This window comes from Danio rerio, chromosome 6 (genome assembly GCF_052040795.2).
Source record: "Danio rerio strain M-AB ecotype USA chromosome 6, GRCz13ab, whole genome shotgun sequence".
Taxonomy (NCBI): domain Eukaryota; kingdom Metazoa; phylum Chordata; class Actinopteri; order Cypriniformes; family Danionidae; genus Danio; species Danio rerio.
The window spans coordinates 51104401-51132340 of record NC_141026.1 but is presented as its reverse complement, the minus strand read 5'-3'; the positions used below and the strand labels follow the sequence as shown (position 1 = coordinate 51132340).

The 27940-nt window shown below is 36.9% G+C and overlaps 1 protein-coding gene across 13 annotated transcripts in view; it reads right to left on the bottom strand.

Annotated features, from left to right (window-relative positions):
- Positions 1–1159: 1159 nt before the first annotated feature.
- Positions 1160–27940, bottom strand: part of slc16a1a (solute carrier family 16 member 1a) — a 79144-nt gene continuing 52363 nt past the window's right edge. For 12 of the 13 annotated variants that reach the window (XM_087254829.1, XM_087254824.1, XM_087254819.1 and 9 more), the window contains 4 exons: positions 21260–21504; positions 5071–5214; positions 4103–4897; positions 1160–2218 (listed from right to left, as the gene is read on the bottom strand). In XM_087254829.1, the coding sequence (XP_087110955.1) occupies positions 1989–2218; positions 4103–4897; positions 5071–5214; positions 21260–21476 (1386 nt within the window). In that variant the 5' untranslated portion in view covers positions 21477–21504 and the 3' untranslated portion in view covers positions 1160–1988. 13 annotated transcript variants of the gene reach the window in all.

The window sequence follows — 27940 nt, the reverse complement described above, 5'->3', positions numbered from 1 at the left end:
CACACCGGATTGCCACTCCTGTTGGCTACAATTCGCACAGGCTCACCAAAATTCAACAATAGAACATTGGAAAAATGTTGCCTGGTTTGACGAGTCTCGATATCTGCTGAGAAATTCGGATTGTAAAATCAGTCAACAACAACATGAAAGCATGGATCCATATTGCCTTGTATCAACAGTTCAGGCTGGTGGTGGTGGTGTAATGGTGCGGGGGATATTTTCTTGGCACACTTTGGGCCCATTAGTACCAATTGAATATCGTGTCAACGTCACAGCCTACCTGAGTATTGTTGCTGACCATGTACATGCCTTTATGACCACAGTATACCCATCTTCTGATGGCTACTTCCAGCAGGATAATGCGTCATGTCATAAGGCGTGAATCATCTTAGACTGGTTTCTTGAGCATGACAATGAGTTCACTGTACTTAAATGGCCTCCACAGTCACCAGAACTCAATCCAATAGAGCAATTGAGATGCTGTGTAATTGGAGATTTGCATCATGGATGTGCAGCCGACAAATCTGCAGCAACTGTGTGATGCTATCATGCATTTTAGTGCCCAAATGTACCTAAAAAGTACCTTTGAGGTAACAACATGGATCCTTCAGGTACAAGTACGTATCTTTTGAAAAGGTACTGCCCTAGTGACAGCTCCTGTACCTTTATTTCTGAAAGTGTAGTAGTATAGATAGCCTACATGGCTGTTAATAGTTTATTTCTATTTTTATTGGATTTTAAAATCCAAATAATTCCCAAAGCTAACTTAACTTGTTACAGCTTCAATATTAACTTTGCATTTTGATTATAGAACTTAACCAAAGAATCAAAATGCACTTACCTTACCGAAGACTCAACAGGACACTATAGGCTTAAAGGAGATGAAGCAATTCTTTATAGAATGAGATATGTTTTAGCCATTATTAATCAACAATCAAACAATATTCATTTAAACTGGCTCTGACAGATAATTATTTGCCATTTCAAAAGCAATTTACCATAAGACTATAAACAAATACTGCATTTACAGTGTTTTAAACAAGAACAGTCTTTCATCATTGCATTTCTAGACTTTCTTAAGGACAAGAATAAACAAAATAGCTGTCATTGATGAAAAAAAAACATCGCACACTAATATTGAATTAGATTATCAGACATATTAGTTTGTTGTGCATTTATTATGTTATTGTTTTGAAAACCCATATTTAGTGTCACACACACACACACACACACACACACACACACACACACACACACACACACACACACACACACACACACACACACACACACACACAAAGTCTTTCACATTTTACTCAAAACAAATTCAGTGGGGTTCAGGTTACTGGTGGTTCATTCCTGTGTTAAAATAAACAGTTATTCTAGAATATTAGCCAGATAAATATTGGCATTAACATCCTGGAACATATAACATCTACAGATATAGTTGTTTAAAAGAAGAAAAATGCTATACTGCATCAGTTGGGGTGAAAATAACTGCTGCCAAACATTTAACAAGTCAGAAACATTTTAATTAATGCAATAAAAATCTAATCAACATAACTGTGTCTTTTTTGAGCCTGGTAGTGCATTTGTTAAGTTATATATTTAACTAACAGACCGAAACAATGTGCATATCTACCACTTTCTAACTTCTCAAGTGCCTTATTTGTCAGAAATCCAAAAAAAGATAGATAAATTCCTTATATGATATGATTCAATCTCTCTCAGTGTACACTAAATGCCTCAAAATAGATATACCACAGTTCATTTCCTACAGTATTGGCATACAGTATGTTGTGAACTAAAGAAAAGTTCTAAAAATAAAATGAAAAATAAATCAAGTGCATGGCCATGTGCTTACGCAAGGCACTGAAATGTTTGCATCACTGTCTCTGTAACCTGTATAGTCCAAGATGGAGACCTGGCTGTAATCGAATCCATAGACTGTACAGAAATGTAAGGATGATCAAGAATAACGAGCAGTGTCACACAGCCTCCTCTGCAGCATTGTCTTCAGCTGCTTTCAATGCCTCTTCAACCTCTTTTCCAGGGTCATCATGCTGATTGGCTTTCTTGGACTCCTCTTTTGCTTCTCTTTCCAGTAGTTTGTAATTGATGCCCATTCCGACAAACAAAAACAAGCTGCCGATCAGCAGGACAATCCCACAGCCCATGTAAGTGTACTTGTAGTCATGGTAGATGTCATTGAACTTCCCTGTAAGGGCAGACAATGTGATAATAAAAAAATCCATTATACATGATTAGTTTTAATGAAATTAAATAAAAGTTATTTTAAAAAGGCTGATAATAAATCATGTCTTATTTGTTTCTAATTAAATATATTTTGGGGTTTTCTAGACACTCAAAGCACTTTACTCCTCATCCACCAGTGTGCAGCATCCACCTAGATGACACGACAGCAGCCATATTGCACCAGCTCACACATTAGCTGATTGGTGGAGAGGAGACATTATGAGATGAGTGTTTATGATTGTGGTTATGAGGCCATGATGGCCAGAGGCCAGTGGGCAAATTTTGCCAGTATGCCAGGGCTAAACCCCTACTCTTTTTTTTTTGCTCACTGAGCACTATAGTCCTCATCAATATACTGGGCTGTTAGAACCAACACAGGCCCTGAGCGCCCCCTGCTGGTTTCACTACACAACTTCCAGCAGCAACCTAGCATTCTTATATGGTTTCCCATCCAGACACAGCCCTGCCTAGCTTAAGTATGCGACCATGTGAGAGTTGCAGAGAGCTAGCTGCCAGTGCTAACTTGTAAATAAATATTAATTAAATATGTAAATAAATATTTTACGTAAAAACAACCTTAATGGAAAAAGGAAAAATTCATTTAGGTCAAATACATTTAGTTGACAGTTTCTTTGGGTTGAGTTAAAATCTATCCTGAATTTCTTATTAAAAACTATTGATTAAGGTGATTCTGGGCTCTTTTTATACACATCAACACTTTTAGGTAAAAACCTATCCGAAAATGTATTTCTGGGGTAAATGTAATTTCTTAGTTTAAAAATTAATAGATGCAGAGATTTCTCTGTTTTTGGGAACATCAAAATTTTAAGTTCAAATGAATTAGAATGCAAAAAGGAAAATCAGTGTCTAAGGTCAAAGTAGTTGACGCAGGCGCTTCTGTAGACTTTAGTAATGAACATTAGGATTTTAGTTCAAAATTTCTTCTTGGAAAAAAAGCAGTTGATGCAGATGCTTCAAAACTTTTTCAATAAAAATCATGATTTTAGGGGAAAAACTAATCAGAATGTATAATAATTTTTAGGTTATGTGACTCATAAAAGGTTTAAATATTAATTCATAAATTTACTTTAAAAAGTTATAGTAAAAAAAAAAAAAAAAAAAAAAAAAAAAAATATATATATATATATATATATATATATATATATATATATATATATATATATATATATATATATATATATGCTTTGTTTTGAAATTGATTTTAGGTTAAATTTTAGTTGTAAACAGATGTTTCTGTGGACTTTTGTAATTTTAAGTTACTATTTATTTATTTATTTATTTTTTAAAAAACTAAAACTGTAAAAAACTGTAGACTATCGAAAAAATATACAGCTTACAGGGGCTAATAATATTAACCTTAAAATGGTTCATAAAAATTAAAAACTGCTTTTATTCTAGCAGAAATAAAACAAATAAGACTTTCTCTAGAAAAAACATATATATTATCAGACATACTGTGAAAATGACCTTGCTCTGTTAAAAATCATTTGGGAAATATCTAAACAAAAATAAATCAAAGAGGGGCGAATATTTCTGACTTTAACTATATATCAGTGAATCAATTTCCTGAACAAGTATTTACAAACCTGATTTACTCTTTGTAATTTGTGTAATTTTGTCTTTTTCAAGAGGGTTTTGGTTTTCTAATGGTGGATCTCCGGGGATTGACAGCTTGTCATGTCCTCACACCAGTAAACATGTTATTTGGTTGGAGATGAAGGTGGAGGGGAAGACATTATCACTCCATAAATATTACAACTGCAATTTTAATTCTGATTTCATGTTGCCATCAAATCTATAAGATGTATACCCACACCATGCTTACCTAGTAAAGGAGGCCCCAGTAACACCGGCCCGCATTCCACAATCGTCACCAGTCCGACAGCACTGGAGAACCGCTGAGCCCCAACGAGATCCATGAGGGTCTCGAACAGCACCGAGCTCAACCATCCAAAAGCAAACCCAAAGAAAATGGCATAAATCACAAAGCCGGTGTAGTCTGTGGACAGAGGCGCAAGCAAGTGGCACACACCATTGAGGAGAATAGAAGCAGCGAAGAAGTGCTGCACCCTCGGTCTCACCCATTTTGTGTTGGCGACTATTCCCATTGACGGCCGTGCGACCATATCAACAAATGCCAGAATAGAGAGCAGAAAAGCCGCCTTCTCCCTGGGAATTTGCTTGCTCTTAGCGTAATTACTGAGGAAGACAAGAGGAGAGAAGAGGCCGAAGAACATGACCACATTCCCCAAAAGGTAAAGCAAAAAGCCACGGTGCTTGAAGAGTGTCAGATCGATAAAACCATTGATGACCTCGACCACCGTCTTTCGCTCTTTGGCTCGGCTGTTACTGTTGTCGGCCTTAACAGCAGGTTGGGGTTTTGGCCCAATGGGTCTCATGAGTGATCCTGCGACACAACAATTGAGCAAAAGTCCACCCAGGATCAAGAAACTCCCTCTCCAGCCAAACTGATCGAAGAACCATGTGTTTAGAGGAGCTAGAGTTGACAGGAAGACCGGGCTTCCTGCCATAGCGATGCCATTAGCAATTGGACGCTTTTTGTAGAAATATTTGCCGATCATTGTGAGAGCTGGGTTGAGATTAAATGCGAGTCCCAGACCTGGAAAACATCAAAACAAATGGTTGTGAAAAAATGAAATCAGGTCCACGGGGTGATATTAAAATGTCATGATTGTGTAACATCAGCAGGAGCGCTATTACTGCAAAATTGCAACGGATGAGAGAGTAGATTTTTTTTTTTTTTAAAGAAATAGCATTTTGTTTTAATTATACCTCCCACAACACCAACACAGAAGTATAAGCCCTCAACGGTATTGCAAAATGAGGCAGCGATGAGCCCTGCTCCTGACAGACACCCTCCTAAAATCATGATAGGACGACTTCCATATTTGTTGACCAGGATACTGCTGACAGGACCTGAAGAGGAGAGGATTTACACAAAAACAATATACAATAATAAACAGCTATGAAAAAATATATGAAGAGGCCCCTTCTCAGTTGTCTACACTCTCAGACTAAAAGGTACATGTAGGGTTGTTGCGATACCGTTAATTAATATTACAATACTATAACAGCTGAAGTGTCACGATACCAAGTAGTATTGCGATAATGTTATTCATAACTAAAATTTTAAAGAAAATTGTCAGACATACTATATTTTACGTTATAATAGGCTTACTTTAATGTAATTCATAATTTCCTTAAGGCCGAAAAGTATTATTTGCACCCCACTTTACCTAAAATGTATTAATTTTTGGGTTTATTTTGTAGATAAACACAAACAAAAATACATTAAAATAAAAATACAGATTATACAAAATAAAATCTGTCACAAAAGAAACTCCAACATAATTAGGCTACATGAAGTGGTCAAAAATTGTTTCAATGTTTCCGGCTGCTATTTTGGGTTTTCCAACTATTTTTTTTTTTCAGTTTTCTAAGGTAACAATCCAAAGTAATTCAAAATTTCTGTTTGTTAGTTGTATGTTGAAAGAGACTGTTGTGGTCGCTAATAAATCATATCAACAGGAACAGAAATGAACTGATTTAGATATGCGTTTGAAATAAAGCATTAGAAAACGTGCAATAGGCTCTACACAGTTTTGCAACCTTAAAGAGCTCCACAGACTATTCAAATAAAATGTTCTATTGTTGCACAAACGTGTGAGCATTTTAGTGACTTTTCCACAGGTAACATTATATATTGAAGATAAACCATAAATGACGATACTACTGTTAACAAACTACAGTGGCACCGCCAGTATTTTGGAGCCATAGTATGCGATACTACCATAGCATTGGTAAACCGTGCAACCCTAGTAAATGATGGTACAAATAATGTTCCTTAAGGAACAGTTTTGTACCTTTGTAAAAGTTGTACCTTATCCTCCTGAGACCCAAAGAATTTTTTTTTCTGTGATATCCTACATCCTTTGGGTTAAAAAAAAGGGTTTTTACACTTTGTTTTTTTTTTAATTTTACAGCATGTCCACTACAGTGGACCACAGGACCATTTTAGTTTGAAACGACCGCCACTCAGACAACAAACTGTGCAGAATATGGCTGTAACGGGATATTAATCCAATACTGATGTAACAAAATTATTTTTTCCCTTTAGTATTGAAATTCCTAAAACAGTTTAGTCTAAAAGAGAGCCAAACTCTCTAAAAAAAAAAGAAGTGATGTTAATCCAAAACAAATTTAACATAAAAGCAATTTAAAACTGATTGTCATTCTCTAATTGTCTCTATTTCTCTAATTGGCTGATTGTCCGACTCTAAATCAGAGTCTCCCTCGTCTATCTTATAAAGCATCCTCTCTGCTTCAGTTCTGCCCCCTACAACATGCAGTCATTAATTACATTAAGATGGTCCTGGTGTCCACTATAGTGGACATTTAAAAAAGGATTATAAACACAAACAAGTTGAAAGCTTAATGTATAGTTCCTGACACTTTAATAAACAAACAAATATGTAATAATAATAGTAAAATAACATTTATAAAGCAAAATTTTACATGCCTCTCTCCTTCCCATAAAATGTGAATTTTTGTATGTCGGCCATTTTGAATGCAGTGTAAAAAGTGGTTCCTAGCATGCCAGCCAATCAAATGACATATCACTAGAAAGCCCAGAATGTCCTTATAATAGTACAACAGGACTTGACAGAGTAGCTAAAAAAATGTAAAGAAAATTCATGAAAACGCAATTTCCACTACAGAGAACACAAGTCAATGGGCGTGATTTGGATTTTGCATAATTTCAAAAAATCTTCAAGTTTCAACTGATCTCTGGACTTCATTAATAAACTGATCCTTTCAATACTTTCCTTTATATAAATAAAATTAAGGATTAAACATATCAGAATTTTGTTATCGGCCCAATAACAATGGCATTTATCAGCCAATATCAACATAGCTGCAGATATATTGTGCATTCCTACATTATTTAAAATGGTGACTCGTCGACCCACGCCTTGACTAGTGAACAAAGGAGCTGATTGAGATGCACCCATTGATTTATAAAGTTAGTGTGCTTGAAGATTACATTGTTGTTGAATAGCATGCTTGAGATTAGGTAACAAAATATGTGGTGTGTGAAGACAAATCAAGGTACAAAAAAAGAACAATGGTTCGAGAAACACCCAATTCCAACTTATCAAGACATTCAATGGGAAAGAGAACAGAACGTAATTCTGGACTTGATTTTATCCATTGGGAATTGATGGGGTTGGCCCAAATAACTACTTCAATTCTCCAGATGTGATTCTTTGGATTTATTTTTGGCCACTCAAATCCTCCTTAACAGTGTGTTAAGATACGATAGACAAATGTCCATTTCCAGGCTGATTCACTACACTCCCAGTTTGACCAGGAGATTCCTTATTATTTCCCTAATGGATATTCAGTGCTATTTTCGTAATTACACATCCTATTTTTGGAAACTCAACAACCTTTTGCCACAAATCACAGCAGTGTCTTTATTCTTGCCCATTGTGATGAATGACTGAGGCTGTGTGCAAAATGACCCCTATCCCTTTAAAGTCTTCATAGAATAGAGTTTTTTTTTAGATGTTAGTATCAGTATGTTAGACTTAAGGATATCTAAAAGCAAAGTTTGGTCATCACCTCATATACCTCAGAATCTCATCAAATATTCTGACCAATCAAATGATTTCTAGTATCTGACTTGCCCCGCCCTCTTCAAGACACTATTGCTACAGTATGAACTCAACCAAAAAAGGAAAGGAGCTACTCTATACTCTCTACTCAAGCTGCTAGAGAATAGCCAAAATTGACAAAACAGTTGAAAATCTAATCCATCTCAGGGATTTAACAGCCATCAAACTAAATGGCATCATTTCTGGTGCTCCAATTCACTCATTTAAATTCACTCTTTCAAGTGGATTATATTAGAGGACTAATGTAGGGAATAGGGAATAAGGGCATACGGGTGTGATTTCAGATGCAGTCTAAATGAGTTTAGTTTGTGTGTATAAAATTCAATATCAAAATGGCACTTTTACCTGTTCCCTGGTGTACTAAACACATGTAAAATCAAACAGAAATATACATTGTTAAGAATTTCCTGTAGAATATACAGTAACTTACTGGCAGACGTTACCAGTAACTTACTGTAAATCAATCACAGCGAAAATACTGTATTTACATTTACAGCACCATTCATCTTGCTGTATGTATTTACAGTACTGTACATCTTTGCTGAAAAAATATACAGTAATTTTCACAATGCAATTTAAAAATGCAGTAACATACTGCATAACTGTCCTACAGTAAAATTCAGTTCATAATACACCTAAATACTGTGTAATTACAAAAATTGTTAACTGTAGTTGTTGTGCAACCTTTCCTCTGTAACTTACCGTAAATAAATAACACCAAAATTACTGTATTTACATTGACAGCACCATTTATCATGCTTTATGTATTTACAGTATTGTATATATATATGGCAAAATATACAGTAATTTTTACAATGCAACTTTAAAATACAGCAACATATTGCATACCTGTCTTACAGTAAAACACAGCTTATTTTACAGCTAAATAGCGTGTAATTTGCAAAAATAGTAAACAGTGAATTCATTGTTTGCACTTTAACAGAAGTTTTATATATTTTTTTTAATAAAATGGTGATATTTTTGCAAATGTTTATTCTCCATAATAACAGGAGACCACAAACTTTGAGCAAAAGATCCATGGGTTTAAACAATAAACACTCTTTTTTTTATGGCCTTTCCCTCTCATATTTACCATACAGGATCAATATCGACAGTAGGCAATTTTATCTTAGTGACTTATTCATAAATCACCAGAAATGTGTAATGATAAAACAAAACAGTCTGTGTTCAGGCCACCAGAGGGCATTGCAGATCTGCAGAGATGAACAATAGAGTTTGACATTGCATATTACTGCAGTAATCATCAAACTGCAGATTTTGCTGTTTCCAACCATCAACCGAGCAGAAGATGTTACATGTGAAATGCAGAGGCTGAAAGACCGATCTTTAAGTTAATATTTCAGATCTGTTTCACCCCATCGCAAACTTCAGCCTCAACAAACCAAACTGATATGTTGTGATACTCCATACCGCAGCAATCCCAGAGGTATTTCCAGTTACGTGCTTGTTTTAAGACTTCATGTACTGAGTCCAAATCCTATCATGAATGTAGGAAGGAAGCCTGCTAATCATGTATAAAGCGGGGAGTGATGCACGTCTTCAGCTTCCAGTACAATAGACTGCCTTGTTTGCCTCTCTAATCCACCTCATACAGCGGGGGCGAGAGTCACTGCGAACATGTAGCAAAGAACACATTAACACATTTATTCATGCGCAAGTTCATTAGAGGCACATACACAGCCTTATAGTTTACCCCACAATGACTACTTATAACAGTACTTTACTACAGTACTTTAACCAGATTTAGGCAATCATGCTCAGACTGTACTGTTGGATTGGGGTGGGGGGAATGAACACTTTTCTGATGGTGTGTGCTTGTTGTGAATTTGTTGATCAGTATATCTAAGAAATTCAATAATAATAACAATAATAATCATTCATTTATTCATTAATTTCCCTTCAGGCTTAGTCCATTATTTTTCAGGAGTTGCCACAGCGGAATGAACCGCCAACTTATTCAGCATTTGTTTTAAACAGCGGATGCCCTTCCAGCCGCAACCCAGTACTGGGAAACACCCATACACTCACACATTTACACACACACACTCATACACTAAGGACAATTTTGTTTTACCCAATTCACCTGTATCGCATGTCTTTGGACTTGTGGGGGAAACCGGAGCACCCAGAGGAAACCCACGCCAACACAGGGAGAACATGCAAACTCCACACAGAAACCAGGGACTCGAACCGGCAACCTTTTTGCTGTGCTGCCTACAATAATAATTATTATTATTATTTGAATTACTTAATAAATATTTAATATCAATGTTTGTACAATTAATTTTTTTCATATTACTACTATTTCTTATAATCCTTATTTACTTATATTTCACTTTTTCATACTCATTTATATAATTGTTTCATTATTTTTGCTATTTATTTGCATACTTTTACATATGAATTGATTTGAATGAATGAATTTATTAAATCATATCATGTTAAATAAATATATTAAAATTCATTTGTAATAATTAATAATCACTTAAATAATATAATATTTATTATTATTAATAATAAATTATTTAAAATACAATTAAATTAAAATTGGTGGGATGGATGGCGTAGGGGTGTCGTGGACAAAAGTGAGTGGGATAGGGGTGCCGCAGACGTACGTGAAGAGGGTTGGGGAGTCGCGAAGAAAGTGGACGGGGGTGATTTAGGGAAGGGGGGATCTGTAAAATGAGGTGCCGGATCTTGAGTTAAAATTAAGCCCTGGTTATACTACATATACTTCTTCTTCGGAAGTGGGTGTGGCAAAATGACTCGACAGCGCCACCTATGCACATTAGATAGACTGGCCCCCGAGCTATGTTCCACGCACATGCACGAAAATTGGCACCCACATCTAACATGCCAAACCCTACAAAAAGTCTCTTGGCGCAAAATCCTAACAGCAAGTAAGGTATTATTAACTTCCTCCACCAAAAAAGTGCAGTTTTTGCCATTTCCAGGCATTTTAACAAACTCTTCCTAGGGATTTAATCGGATCAACACCAAAATTGTTTTTGTCATCTAAAGGTCTTGGTCATGTTAAATTGCGAACATCTAGAGTTTTTGTTGAAGGCCGTGTCCGTGGCAGCCTTGCAAACTTTTCGCCATGGAACAGGAAGTTGTTATAACTCAGGCATGCATTGTCCGATCCGCCTCAAAATTCACAGGTTAGATTCACACAGTCCTGACCAGAGCATGAATACATGCCAATATCCAGTTACAGTTATAGTGCCACCTGCTGACAACAGGAAATGACATGTTTTACAGTGTAACAAACTTCTCCTACAAATTTTATCACCTTGAATCCATGTTCCATTAGTTTAGTACAAATTCCTTTGTGATGCTATTTGTGAAGATCTAGAGTTTTCGCCGAAGTGCGTACTGTCTGTTGCGAACTGACAAAATTTAGTGCTTCGCCATGGAGGAGGAAGCACCTATAACTCAGTCAAACAATGTCTGATCTGCCTGAAAATTCACAGGTTCGATGGGATTCCTCTCCTGAAGGCTCTGTCATCCTGAGGCCACCAGGCGGCTGTAAGCACGGGTGCGTGGTCTCTTTCATCTCTGCTTGCAGCTTTAATTTAAACTTTGAAACTACTTCAAACTTTCAGACGAGGCTTTGTCAAGCCACCATAAAGTTTGTCCACGAATTTTAATTTTCAAGTCTTATTTAATTTTACATTAAGAAAATAAAAGTTCCATTTGCAGGTTATGTACAAAACCAAACAAAAAACGAATCTACAGAAATACAATATCTCTAGAGAAAGAGAGTGTTTTGAGTTTCAATGCAAGGGTCCCAAATGTAAAATTGCTTAGGGCCCCCAAATCACCCAAGTCTACCCCTGATTTTGCAGCCCTACAGTATATATACACCCATCTGCACAAGCAAAAAACAGTTCAATCCACCAACACTTTAGTATATAGGAAACCTGTATGAGAACAATCATTATAGATGCAAAAATGACTAAATTACCTTTAACTATTCAACTTCCAGAGCAGTTTGCAGTTTTTTTGCACTTACTTTAGTACAGTTTAAAAACAAAGTCAACAAAATTAATTTGACTGCAAATGCACCACAGGCCTCCTGATTTTCCATTTGAATATTTACTAAACTAAGCCCTGGGGTGGCATTAAACAAAACCTCTCTCCTGACAGAGCAGATCAGTCCGCGTTCATGTAAATACCCTCATATCTGGACTTCTCTCGCTCAAGGCAAACCTCCTCTGGGCTGCCCGGGTCACCGACAACAAGCTTTACTGCACTAGAGGTCTATGCAGGAAGATGTCTTGGCCTCGAATGCCAAAACAACACATCGCTGGTAAAGAAATGAACACCTTCTGACAGTATTTAGCTTAGAGGGCGTTCAGACCTCCTCACAAACGGTGGCTGAGACAGCGGCTGTTTATGTGAACAAGGAGAAAGGGCATCAAATAACAGTTAGAAAGAGAAATGAGTGCAAAGGAGGGAACACAACACATGTCAGTCATGAACAGCATCAAACTGGAGTCTGGAATTTAATGGCATGCATAATGTTGAATATGTAAAATATTGCTAATTTGGATGTGCAGTATCAAATATTCTTAGAATTTTGTATTGCCTGTACATACACCTATGAGAACAAATCATCACTTGAGCACTTTCAGTTTGATTTGTATTATTTAGATATTGGTTTGAGTATTTTTATTTGTTTTATTCTATAAAGATGTGATAACATCTCTTCTAAATGTTATTTTAGAAAATTTATTTTTATTAAAATAACAGAGTTTCCATTTGTTATAGTTGAAAAATCTGAATTATTAGCCCCCCTGAACTATTAGCCCCGCTGTTTATTTTTTCCCTACAATTTCTGTTTAACGGAGAGAAGATTTTGTAAACACATTTCTACACATCATAGTTTTAATAACTTATATCTAATAACTGATTTATTTTATCTTTGCCATAAAGACAGTAAATAATATTTTACTAGATATTTTTCAAGACACTTCTATACAGCTTAAAGTGACATTTAAAGGTTTAACTAAGTTAGTTAGGTTAACTAGGCAGGTTAGGGTAATTAGGCAAGTTAGTGTATAATGTTGCTTTGTTCTGTAGACTATCAAAAATGTATAGCCTAAAGAGGCTTTTATTCTAGCCGAAATAAAACAAATAAGACCTTCTCCAGAAGAAAACATATTATCAGACATACTGTGAAAATGTCCTTGCTTTGTTAACATCATTTGAAAAATATTTAAAAAAGGGGAAAAATAAAAATCTAATGGGGGCTAATAATTCTGACTTCAACTGTATATATGGACATTGGTTAAAATATTGTTATTGTGTTGTTGCTTTTGTTGTGATTTTTGACACACACACACACACACACACACACACACACACACACACACACACACACACACACACACACACACACACACACACACACACACACACACACACACACAGAATAATATAAATTAATTAAATTATATTAAATCAATAAATAACATTAATTAATACACAAAAACAAGTAAATAAAAATAAATAAAAATATTGTTATTTTTTAATTTTTTTTTATCTATAAAACATATTTATATATAAGTATATTAAATAAGTAAACATTAAATAAATCAATTAAAATAAATTATTTATTAAAATATATAAAAAAATACAAAAATTCAAAATTCATATATAAAAAATTACATTATTAAAAAAATTAAATAATTTTTATTTTTTTATAAAATATATAGAATTATATTAAATAAAAATATTAATTAAATTAATTATTTAATAAAATAATAATAAAAATCAATACATTTAAAAATAATAAATAAAATCAATAAAAAATATAAATTATTCTATATATTTTTATATTATATAGGATTTTCCACCACAGCAAATGAGAACATTTGAAATATATTAAAATAAAAAGTATATCTAAAAAAAAAAAAAAAAAAAAAACAAGAACCTTGATATGGCTATAATTTATTTTCAATTTATAGCATAAACATTATCATTTACTCAAAGAATATTGGTCTCTTTATTTGATTCTCCAGAGGTATATTCATTTAGTACCAGTAGCGCTGTATAATGTGATTCTGTACATCATTGTTTTGAGAAGAAATCTTGCATGCGTGGTTAGCTGTGTGATCATCTGGGTCATGTGCTGTGTGTTTCTGCATTACAGTGGGGAATTAGCTCTGCTGGGCCAGAAGGGGCAGTGTAGGAGGACGAGGTCAAATGTAAAGTCATGTGCCACTCACAAGTTCTCATGGCCATAATATCAGCCCACCAGCACAAACTCAAGACTCTGTCTTTCAAAAACATCCCCACTGACCACCTTGCACACAACTGACAAATGAGGGCAAAAGAACAGGTATGTTGTTAAGTAAGATATACAGCAAAAGTGGGCTCAATGAGGAAAATAAATGTAACTTTTTAAAAAAAAATGCACAGTACTACTCAAACTTAAAATAAAACACTAAAATAAACACTACCTAACCAAATGAAAAAGAAGAGCTGACGTTTCCATTTAAAGAAACAGACCACTGCGAAATGAAAATTTACTCAATTTACTCACCCTGAAGTGGTTCTAAACCTTCATGAGTTTCTGATCACACTTTATTTTGATGGTTCGTTTGTTACACTGCATCTACATGCCAACTAATTCTCATTAGATTATAAGTAGACTGTTAGGTTGGGGTTAGTGTTAGTGTAAGTTGACATGTACTTGCAAAGTTTCTTATAGTCAGTTAAATGTCTGTTGACGGAGCAGATATTAAGCAGACAGTTTACTAATACTCAAATGGACCATCAAAATAAAGGATTACCCACTTTCTTAAGTATGTTAAACATAAAAAAGGGTATTTTGAAGAATGTTGGAAACCTGTAACCATTTACTTTTATAAAAGGAAAAAACAAATACAACGGAAGTCAATGGTAGTGTTTCCAACATTTTTCAAAACATCTTACAGAAGAAGGAAACTCATAAAAGTTTAAAACACGTAAAGGGTGAAAAAAAGGTAATTAACCAGTAGTTTATAGCATTGTGATCTGCCAAATGCTAACAAATAGTGTAATATTAAACCACGCAAAACACTGTCCCTTTCCTGCCGTTTAAAGCCACGCCTCCTGAAATCACGAATGTGGACCGTAAAAATGACCGCAGACAATCCACTACATCATGTCATTCGCCAATTAGTAAACTTTATAGTACTTTATAATACTACAATTCCCAACAAAAAACTGCATTATATCTAGCACTTTTTCAGTTGTGTAGCAAACAAAACTCGTCATAATGTGCAATATTTTATGCATGCAAGGAGAGCTGGTCTCACATTCTCATGTGTTGTCCTAAAGCAACCTCTGTATGCTTAATGGTTGGCTGGCAGCGTGCAGGAATTACACTTATTACTAAGCCATATACTTACATGCTATTTCAGACCGAATATTCAGAGTAGCATGGTAAACAATTTAGGCAGCGCGTCGCAGGCTGTCATTGTTCAAAAATGAACCAATGTGAATATAAAACCAACTTCAGCTCAGTAAAGCAGACTAGGTGAAATAGTGTTATATACTGATGTTTTATTATTAAACTAAATAAAAATTATTATCGATTCTGAAAAATGAACCTTTTGAAATTGAGTATAGTCACATCAATCTTACACCAGCAGATTTCAGTAGCTGAACAACACTTCTGTGCATGTAACTCATTCATAAAACAACACAATCTACATCGGCTTTGCGTGACTAAAATAGTTTTAAAACAGAACATCATCTGTCTAAAAGAAATACTTCAGTCATGGTGTCGTCCTTCCTCCAGCGTGCAAAAGTAATTCCAATATTGATTCAGTAATTTTAAAAGTTTTGATTCAGCATTTGTTATGTGTACAGGTGAACACGCGCATGTGAAGGTGCAAATGGCAGATCTGTGTGAACAGATGCAAAACTGCATTTGTTGACAGACAGTTTGGGCTACTTGTCAGAATCATGGAAATTGTCGGCCTGATAATTTTTAATTGGATGAACATTTTTTTTGTCTTGTGCCTTACCCAGAATATATAAATACATATAAATACATTTTGATAATTTACTTTAATCATTACTATTTGATTGTGAAGAGACTTTCAACCAGCACAACAACAAATGTTTCTAAAGAAAATCACCTACTGCACCTATAGGGATTAAAATACTTAAGAACACAATGCATCAGTTAAAGTTAAATGAATTGTTGTAAACCATTTAACAAATCAGAAACTATTAAACTTCAAAACACAGGGAGAACATGCCAACTCCACACAGAGATGCCAACTGACCCAGCGACAGTGCTAACCACTGAGCCACCGTGTCGCCAATTCTGCACATACTTTGCTTAATTTTACGTTTTAACACACTTTTTAAAAAAAGCAAAGTTAACTAATCGCTTCTTCAAATTGCTTGTGTTGCATGTAGTTAGTACATGGTGTAAAGGGGTATTCACCTAAAATTCAAAATTCTGTAATCATTCACCCCCCTCCTTTTCTGGTTGCGAATGTTTACAGGTTTCCCTAACATTCTTCAAAATATCTCCTTCTGTGTTCAACAGAAAAAAAGAAACTTATACCAGACTGAATAAATTTGGGACTAAGGGCCTACTCACACTATGCTATCCGAACCGTGCCCAGGCCCGTTTCCCGGATCGTTTGAGAAGTGTGAGTGCGCTGAATCGGGCTCAGGCACGGTTCACTTGGCCGGCCCTGGCCCGGTTGGAAGAGGTGGGCCTGAGCGCGGTACGTTTGTGGTGTGAGTGCAAAACGCGCCAAAGCCCGAAACTGAAAGCAAGATGTGACTTTAAGGGACTGTTTCATATGGATTTAATCATTCTTACTATTCAATGAACGCAAAATGCCTTAGTTTATTAAAGACGCAAACCCCTCACTGCACCACAGCTGCGCACCTTCAGCAAACCTTCTCATTCCTGCAGCACGAGGGCTTTATGATTTTTATGAGCGTCAAAAGTGGCGGATCTGTTCAGCAAAATACCTGACTGCGTGTCACCGCATCCCTAAGGACTGTTTGGCGAAATATTTTACTGCATGTCACTGCATATCAAACGACTGAAACGATATAACTAGAGAAATCCCTACTGCGCTGCTGAGTGAGAGCGCTTTACACTGAACAGCGCAGCAGCAGAGACGCAAGCGTGCCTTGGCCCGATTGTGGTGTGAGTGCGGGCCGTCGGGGGAAACAGGAGGGGGACAAGCGTGCTTTGGCCCGGTTCGAGGCAATTGTACCTAGTGTAAGTACGGCCTAAATTTTCAATTTTGGGTGAACTAACCCTTAAACATTCCATGTGTTCCCGAAAGAAAGTCACAGGTTTGGAACAACATGGGGATAAGTTCAAAAAAGATCAAAAAGCTTTTATTTTTGTGCAACTCAATTCCCTGGTGCCTTTTCTAAAGGTTAAGCATAAGCAAACCACACTGACACAATAGTGCACTAATTGGCTTTAGTATTTATACCTTGAGTATAACCAAAAATAAGCACAATATCATCAGCAACTCATACCCGCATTTCATATATCTGCAGTTTCTTTTTTATATTTGTTGCTCAGTATCGTGAGAAGGAAAGCATGCAATTTAGTCTGCCTACGTGAGTGTGTTGACATCATTTGCTGCTGCTCCACTTCCTGAGACAAGTTTGCTATTGACGCTATAGTCATCACAAGTCTGTGTGACTCCTGAGTTAGGCGTCTCATCTCCTCATCTCTCTCCAAGGAAAACATCTGACACTTGCAGAATAAAGAGCTGACTGAGAAGAAAGACTCCAGAGGGAGATCGAGTTGCCCATTCAGAGCTCAATCTCTCAGCGAAGCAGCCGGTGGTTGATGTCTAAACCTTGTCTAGCATGAATCTGGCTTCTACATTTAAATGAATAAGGGTCTTTCACTCATTCCATATTCATTGCGAAAATGCGTTGGGATCTTCATTATCTGAGCCATGATTTCACCACCGGCTTGAACAGATGACAAAATGGCTTGATTTAGAAGTGACTCAAGGACAAAATTTATGTAATGTATTATTTAAGCAACTCGAGTTTTAAATCAATGCAAACATTAAGTATGGGAAACCATTATTAATTCAAAATCATTGGTTTTTATGATATAGGGAGTGAGTTAAGTGGGCTATTTGACATCATTTTCATGCATTAATCATGTTTTTATGCGTGTGAATAGGTTTTAATGAAAATAAAACTTCCATTGTCATTTATGAAAGTCTGCAGACTTTTTTTAAGTAAAGGACTTTTTTTTTGTTGCGACAATAAAAAAGACATTTAGATTTTCTTTACAGTTTCTCTTCTGTACTGTGACACTAAATGAATGCTTTTTTTAAATTTATTTTATACTGTAACATCGACGTGTTGTGCAAAGAAAAGGGTTAGTTTTACATAGCCAATAATCACTACCTGACAAAAGTCTTGTCGACTAACCAAGTTCTATGAACAATAAATAATAACTTGACTTCTAGTTATCACTTGGTATCAGAAGAGGATTATATGAAAGGCAAAGGCCTCTAGATTACGCTCATTTTACCAAAATAAAATATGATCATGCCTTGATTTTTAATTATTTAATTAGGACCGTAAGTCAAATAACTTATTAATAAAGTCATCTGGAATGGCAAAGAAAGTGTTCTTGCAGGACTCCTAGAGTTCATCAAGATACTTTGGATTCAACTTTAATGTCTCCTTCTTCATCTTTCCCCACACTTGCTCAATAATGTTCATGTCTAGTGACTGGGCTGGCCAATACTGGAGTCCTTGACCTTCTTTGCTTTTAGGAACTTTGATGTGGAGGCTGAAGAATGAGGAGCGCTATCCTGCTGAAGAATTTGCCCTCTCCTGTGGATTGTGATGTATTGGGCAGCACAAATGTCTTGATACCTCAGGCTGATGATGTTGATCTACTCTACTCTACTCCTCCATACTGAATGTAACCCCAAACCATGATTGTTCCTTTACCAAACTTGTCTGATTACTTGGGGAATTTTGGGTTCATGCGGGTTCCAATAGATCTTCTGCAGTATTTGTGATGAATGGGATGCAGGTCAACAGATGATTCATCAGAAAAATCGACCTTCTGCCACTTTTCCAAAAGATCAACTAGAAGTCAAATTAGTTGCTCTTACAACTGCGATCGATGACAAGACTTTTGTAAGGTAGAGTAGTCTAGCAGTTTGGGCAAACATATTTACATTGCTGAGATCAGATGCTTTCTTAACTCCTGTTTTCTTCATTGCTTTCAGTTTTAGTATGTTTAATTGTGCTACAGAGTTGTAAGCACTGCACATATTTTTATATTCAGGTATTTGCAATATATTTTATCTTTAATCAAAGAAAAAAAATACTTCACTGTGAGTATATTGAAGCTAGTGTTGTCACGATACCAGAATTTGATACCAATCAGTGCTGAAATTTTTAAATGTCCATTTCCCACTAACATTTGAGCACTGTTGAGCACAGATACAGGGACACTGGAGTGATTCAAAGCCACAAAGCAGCTGGTCTGTTTATAAGCTGACATACGATCGATCTGCTGATAAATCGACTGATCTTCATGGTTGTAAAATGCTTAAGTGTCCCTGTATCTGTGATTAAATTCAGTAAACAGCAGTGAGTTTGGTGAACTGATGACCTTCACAGCCAATCACAGTCATTTCTGTTGAGCATGTGAACATAATGGCCAGTCAGCGCTGTTTAAGTATGCACTCAAATGTTTGCGGGAAATGGACGTTTTTATAATTTCAGTACCGATTGGTATCGAATTCCAGTATCGTATAAAGCATTAAATAATGCTTCATAGCAGTAGCCAGTGTTTGAAAGTTAGTGAGCATTATAATAATGCTACATACCATGTATAGTTTGTTTCACGCAGCAGTACGTTAATACGTTTTGCTTTAATAAATTGATTAATATGATTTGGTGTATGATGAATGACAGCTTGCTCTAGATTATTTATATCAATGCTTATGAATTTTAGCATCTCTTCTTCTATAAATGATTAGCTAGCTACTAAACTTTATCATTAATAACAGTATTAAATAATGTTCTATTAATTTGTTGTGTAATAGGTATTTTGCTACTGTTTTGACAACCTTTGCTATTGGGATTAGCTGGCTAACCAGTTATGTTTCAGTTTAGTTTGCACCAATTCTGGGTTTTAGGTACTATAAAGGGAGCTCATGTCAGTATCTCTATAAAATCATAACAACGAGTGATTAAAGTTAAGCTGCCTTCATGGTACCTAAAACCCAAGATTGGTGCAAACTAAACTGGCGCTGCATCTGAAATTGCATACTTCCATACTATATAGTATGCTAAAATCAGTATGCGAGCCGAGTAAAATGTACGAATTCATAGAATTCAAAAATCAGTATGCGAGAAGTACCCGGATGACTTAACACTTCCGGCGAGATTCTGGAGTGTGCATCCTATGCACGCTGCACTATCCCATGATGCGCCGCATGAATGAAGAATTCATGAATGGAAGTGAAGGGACGCAACTGACGCAGGTAGGTCACATGACTATGACAAAATGGTGGATGTAGTACATCCGAATTCCATTCATACTGCTCACATTCATACTGTATAGAACATATTTTTCTAACGGCTGAGTAGTACGTTTAAATTCAAATATAGAACCTACTGAGTAGTAGGCGGTTTCTGACGCAGCCAAAAACTTAACTGGCCAGCCTGCTAAGCCCCATGTTACATGCTACCATTTACAGTAGAAGTGATGCTAAAATTCATGATGATCAAAAATCCATGATGATCCATGCGTTTTTCATACTAAATGTGGTCTGCTCTAAATTAAACTATTAGTGGTTCTTTTCACAGCCTGTCAGTTTAAGTCCTGTTGATATAGTGTAGCCAGATTTTGCTACGAAAAACATACAAAAGCAATCCCAAAATGTACAAAACAAGTACACACAAAATTGCTAACCCCAAATTTCTACTTTCCACTTTATTAATGCCCAAATTATTTTACTAAAGCTGTAAGTATAATTATTAAACATCACTAAACAGTTGATGTGAGCAACAGGGTTTTTCATTCATAGAACTTCACATTTTGCTTAGAGTATAGAAAAATACCTGTGACCTCATAGCAGGCTATGGGCCTTAGCCTCTAGCACATTATAGGCCGAGCACAAGAAATAAGACGCTCCCTGCAGTTCACTTAATGGTCACAAAAAAAAAGGTTTCTGAAATCTAAATGTAGTCCTTTTAAGGGGAAAAGGCAGTAAAACACTTCTTACCTCCTCCATACATGACAGCGAGCATGATAGAAGAGATCCAGGACACTTGACTGCTGGTGGCATTGAAGATCACTTCAATTTCCTTGAAAAATACAGTAATGGACTTTGGGAAGGCGTAGGAGAAACCGATAGATATGAAGGCACCAAGCACTACAGCCCAGCCCCAGCCACCCTCAGGAGGAGTGTAGCCAACAGGACCTCCAACAGCAGGTGCCATGGCTCCAGGTGTTTACAAACCACACACTCTGTGAAGAAATAGGGGGAAAAATGATTACTTGCATATTTGAATAATGTCAAACAAGAGAACATACAGTACACTGCCATATTTGGTGGCAGTAAGATTTCTTTTAAAAATACTTAGTATTATAAGGGTGCATTTATTTGATTATAAATACAGTAAAACTGTAATATAGTGATATATTATCACAAATTAAAATAACTTTTTTCTATTTAAATATATGTTTGAAAAACTAATTTATTGCTGTAATTCAAAACTAAATTATTAGCATCATCACTCCAGCCTTCTCCATAAGAACTGGCTAGCAGAAAATAGAAGAGCACAGCTTGAGCTCATAAATTGTCAATGAAATAGTGCTTTCTTACAGTTGGCATTTCTGATTTACTGGCTGGCTGGCTACAATATAAGGCTATGTATATGGATTGAGAATCCCACCTCCCCCTGCATGAGTGCATGTAATTGATAAATGAGCAGGGTAGAAATTTAACTGAAATTGGATTAAATGTGGTTGCTTTAACAAAGATTATCTTGCTAGATTTATTTAATTAATATATATAACCTTATTCCGTTATTGGCTAATCTGCATTTTTGTAAATTTCCAGTTTATTCCCTTTAAAGTCCGCAAGAACTGGAAGTTTTTTTTTAAATTGTGATGCATTTTCTTGAGAAACTGAATATTAAATGAGACAACAGTGGGCGTGGCTTGTTTTTTCTACTGCGAGCTGATTGAATGCAGTAAAGTAGGCATTTAATTCATAAAGATGGGGAAAAGGGTCTCAGAAGAGTTATTACAACCTAACAGACGCCTCCTCTACACCATTTCTGTTTGTTGTCAAAACTGACAGTTGGAGGGGCGTGGCTGAGTACACTCACCGGCCACTTTATTAGGTACACCTGTCCAACTGCTCATTAACACAAATGTCTAATCAGCCAATCATGGGGAAGAAAGGTGATTTAAGTGACTTTGAACATGGCGTGGTTGTTGGTGCCAGACAGGCTGGTCTAAGTATTTCAGAAACTACTGAACTATCACGATTTTCACACACAGCCATCTCTAGGGTTTACAGAGAATGGTCCAAAAAAATAGAAAATATCCAGTGACCAGCATTTCTGTGGGTGCAAATGTCTTGTTGATACCAGAGGTCAGAGGAGAATGGCCAGACTGGATTGAGCTGATTGAAACACACGTCTAACCTTGAGGCGGATGGGCTACAGCAGCAGAAGACCACTACACCATTAGACAATAGAACACTGGAAAAACATTGCCTGGTCTGATGAGTCTTGATTTCTGCTGCAACATTTAGATGGTAGGGTCAGAATTTGGTGTCAACCTAAAACATGGATCCATCCTGCATTGTATCATCAACAGTTCAGGCTGATGGTAGTGGTGTAATGGTGTGGATGATACTTTCTTGGCACACTTTGGGCCCTTTAGTACCAATCAAGTATTGTGTCAACGCCACAGCCTACCTGACTATTGTTGCTGACCATGTCCATCCTTTTTTGACTACAGTATAACCAACTTCTGATGGCTACTTCCAGCAGGATAACACGCCATGTCAACAGCGTGATGCTATCATGTCAATATGAACCAAAATCTCTGAGAAATACTTCCAGTACCTTGTTGAATGTATGCCACGAGGGGTTCTGAAAGCAAAAGGGGGTCCAACCTGTTTTTAGTAAGGTGTACCTAATAAAGTGGCCGGTCAGTGTATGCTAGCCACCCCCAATACCTCAGACATACTTTATCTGACAATTTCATTGAAAACAAACAGGATGTGCCTTTTCAGGATTCAATTTTAGATTAGAAGGGCAAACATTTCTTAATGACATGGACAGATGAATTGTTGCAAATGGCAACTAGCAATGTGAGCTAACAAAATCATATAGTTAGTTTTGATTTCATTTGTACTACATTACCAAATAATTCCCTATATATTACTGTTAATTCACATTGAGAGTTTTCAGCTTCCAAAATTCTTTACAAGCCTAACGAACACATCCATTTTTTAGATATTAATAATGTTTGCAGGTGCAGGCTCAAAGCTACCATGCTCAGGCATTGTGAATGGTTGCCAGGAGTTGCTGTTGCTAAGGTGTTCTGACTAGTGTTGTGAGTTTGCTTTATGTTTGCCAAGCCTTTACAATATTCTGGCCTCCAGATACACAGGTCACTCATCCAGCACAATTCTTATGGTATTCTTTATCCAGCGGGTGAGAAATATTAAAGCGCCTCAACAGCATCATTTGAGGTATAATTCATGTCCAAAGCAGCGTGTGCACTGAGGTTTACAAGGGTTGGAGGTTTGTTCGAATCCATAACACTAACTTTGAGCAATAGCATGCTACAGTACAGCAACTCTAAAACCTTGATTCACAGGCAGGAAATACAAGACTTTCTGCACTCTAAAGCTAAACCTAAAACTTCCAATAAACATGCATATCAACCAACAGCTTTAAGAAATCTTTATGCATATATGTAGTACAAAAACCGTTTGTAGATGTAGATGGAACATAAAGACTTGTGAAAGCCTCTACATATTAAAGGCTGACAGCTGACCTGAATGCATTGAACATTTGCAAAGCCACAGCAGGAGGCTTTTAAAGCGAACATGCCCTCCAAAATGGAAATGTGACTTACATTATTTCAGGAGGATCAGAGGTTTATGTTGGAGGGAAGCACCTTATACCAATATCAGGTTATTCCCTCCGTTGGCATTTAAGCCTCTCTTCATGAGCTCTTAGATTTGTTTTGCCAGCCCAGACTGCATGAGACATCAGGATGCCTTCTTACTAGCCGCTGGATCATTTTTTAAGAGAAACTTTCTCATTAAAACAACAATGTGCAGTCATTATCACAAAACGAACCCAGACAAGCCGATCAGGACCCCTAAGCAAGGAGGTTCTTCCATCATCCTAAAGAGGTTCATTTTGTGATAATGACTGCATATTTTCTTCCATATGTGTCTGATGGAAACCTTTCATGTCCACACCCACTCCTTTTCAGGAAATTAAGAAAATTAAAAGAACATTTATTAATAAATATAGCTGCAAGCAGCAATTAAGGGGCCAAGCACTATTGGCCATAAGGTGGCGCTGCTCCAGACGTTTTTGAGTACTTTCAGGGCATGGGGTTGAAGATGCATACCATGTTTTGTAATGATATGTGAATGTGTTGGTAAAATATAGCATTTTTGGCCAAAAATCGAAATGGGCGACGCCCAAAATGGCTGACCTGTGAAAATCAGACATCATTCGACTCGGCATGCTCTGCCGAATGTAATGAGACCAGTTTCATGAGTTTCGGACGAAAGGTTGAGACGTTATAAGCCAAAAAGCAAGTTTTTTGTATCTCCGGACCACTAGGGGGCAGTGCGCCGAAACTCCGCAATTAACCTTAGACCCTAGTTGTCATAACACACACCAAGTTTGGTGTGAATCGATGAATGCGTTACAGAGATATCGCCTCAAGTCCATTTTCGCAAGTTCTACGGTAAATTAGTTCGCAAGTTAAACGAAAACGGTTGGTCTAATCAACTTGAATTCCATAACTTTTGGTTGGCATGGTCTGTAGATCATGTGATTCAATTTTGGTGAAAATCGGAGACACGGCCTAGGACGAGTTCGATCAAATAGGTTTTTCGAAAAATTTAAAATAGCGCGAAAAAAGTCATGACGGAAAATGACGTCATAGGGTGCGTTTGAATTGGACTGAGCCAAGGAATCAGAGGACAAAAGAATTTTGATTGTAGCCCATTCGGTTCAAAAGTTATGATGATAAACATACGTGAAAGTTTGGACAAGTGGTGGCGCTAGAGAGTTTGATTTTGAGACTTCATAATTGGCCTGATTAATGTTAATACTGGCCTCTATCATTGTGCCAAATTATACAATTTTCCCGCATACGCCTATATGGGCTGCCATTCAAATCCGGCGGAAGAAACGGAAGAAGAAGAAGAAGAATAATAATAATAATAATAAATATAGCTGCAAGCAGCAATTAAGGGGCCAAGCACTATTGGCCATAAGGTGGCGCTGCTCCAGACGTTTTTGAGTACTTTCAGGGCATGGGGTTGAAGATGCATACCATGTTTTGTAATGATATGTGAATGTGTTGGTAAGATATAGCATTTTTGGCCAAAAATCGAAATGGGCGACGCCCAAAATGGCTGACCTGTGAAAATCAGACATCATTCGACTCGGCATGCTCTGCCGGATGTAATGAGACCAGTTTCATGAGTTTCGGACGAAAGGTTGAGACGTTGTAAGCCAAAAAACAAGTTTTTAGCATCTCCGGACCACTAGGGGGCAGTGCGCCGAAACTCCGCAATTAACCTCAGACCCTAGTTGTCATAACACACACCAAGTTTGGTGTGAATCGGTGAATGCATTACAGAGATATCGCCTCAAGTCCATTTTCGCAAGTTCTACATTAAATTAGTTCGTAAGTTAAACGAAAACGGTTGGTCTAATCAACTTGAATTCCATAACTTTTGGTTGGCATGGTCTGTAGATCATGTGATTCAATTTTGGTGAAAATCGGAGACACGGCCTAGGACGAGTTCGATCAAATAGGTTTTTCAAAAAATTTAAAATAGCGCGAAAAAAGTCATGACGGAAAATGACGTCATAGGGTGCGTTTGAATCGGACTGAGCCAAGGAATCTGAAGAAAAAAGAATTTTGATTGTAGCCTATTCGGTTCAAAAGTTATGATGATAAACATACGTGAAAGTTTGGACAAGTGGTGGCGCTAGAGAGTTTGATTTTTAGACTTCATAATTGGCCTGATTAATGTTAATACTGGCCTCTATCATTGTGCCAAATTATACAACTTTCCCGCATACGCCTATATGGGCTGCCATTCAAATCCGGCGGAAGAAACGGAAGAAGAAGAATAATAATAATAATAATAATAATAATAATAATAAGAACACTAACGAAAGCAATAGGTGCCTACGCACCTACGGTGCTTGGCCCCTAATAAGAACACTAACGAAAGCAATAGGTGCCTACGCACCTACGGTGCTTGGCCCCTAATAATAATAATAATAATAATAATAATAATAAGAACACTAACGAAAGCAATAGGTGCCTACGCACCTACGGTGCTTGGCCCCTAATAATAAGAACACTAACGAAAGCAATAGGTGCCTACGCACCTACGGTGCTTGGCCCCTAAATATAGCTGCAAGCAGCAATTAAGGGGCCAAGCACTATTGGCCATAAGGTGGCGCTGCTCCAGACGTTTTTGAGTACTTCCAGGGCATGGGGTTGAAGATGCATACCATGTTTTGTAATGATATGTGAATGTGTTGGTAAAATATAGCATTTTTGGCCAAAAATCGAAATGGGCGACGCCCAAAATGGCTGACCTGTGAAAATCAGACATCATTCGACTCGGCATGCTCTGCCGGATGTAATGAGACCAGTTTCATGAGTTTCGGACGAAAGGTTAAGCCGTTATAAGCCAAAAAGCAAGTTTTTAGTATCTCCGGACCACTAGGGGGCAGTGCGCCGAAACTCCGCAATTAACCTTAGACCCTAGTTGTCATAACACACACCAAGTTTGGTGTGAATCGCTGAATGCGTTACAGAGATATCGCCTCAAGTCCATTTTCGCAAGTTCTTTGTTAAATTAGTTCGCAAGTTAAACGAAAACGGTTGGTCTAATCAACTTGAATTCCATAACTTTTGGTTGGCATGGTCTGTAGATCATGTGATTAAATTTTGGTGAAAATCGGAGACACGGCCTAGGACGAGTTCGATCAAATAGGTTTTGCGAAAAATTTAAAATAGCGCGAAAAAAGTCATGACGGAAAATGACGTCATAGGGTGCGTTTGAATTGGACTGAGCCAAGGAATCAGAGGAAAAAAGAATTTTGATTGTAGCCCATTCGGTTCAAAAGTTATGATGATAAACATACGTGAAAGTTTGGACAAGTGGTGGCGCTAGAGAGTTTGATTTTGAGACTTCATAATTGGCCTGATTAATGTTAATACTGGCCTCTATCATTGTGCCAAATTATACAACTTTCCCGCATACGCCTATATGGGCTGCCATTCAAATCCGGCGGAAGAAACGGAAGAAGAAGAAGAATAATAATAATAATAATAATAATAATAATAATAATAAGAACACTAACGAAAGCAATAGGTGCCTACGCACCTACGGTGCTTGGCCCCTAAATATAGCTGCAAGCAGCAATTAAGGGGCCAAGCACTATTGGCCATAAGGTGGCGCTGCTCCAGACGTTTTTGAGTACTTTCAGGGCATGGGGTTGAAGATGCATACCATGTTTTGTAATGATATGTGAATGTGTTGGTAAAATATAGCATTTTTGGCCAAAAATCAAAATGGGCGACGCCCAAAATGGCTGACCTGTGAAAATCAGACATCATTCGACTCGGCATGCTCTGCCGAATGTAATGAGACCAGTTTCAT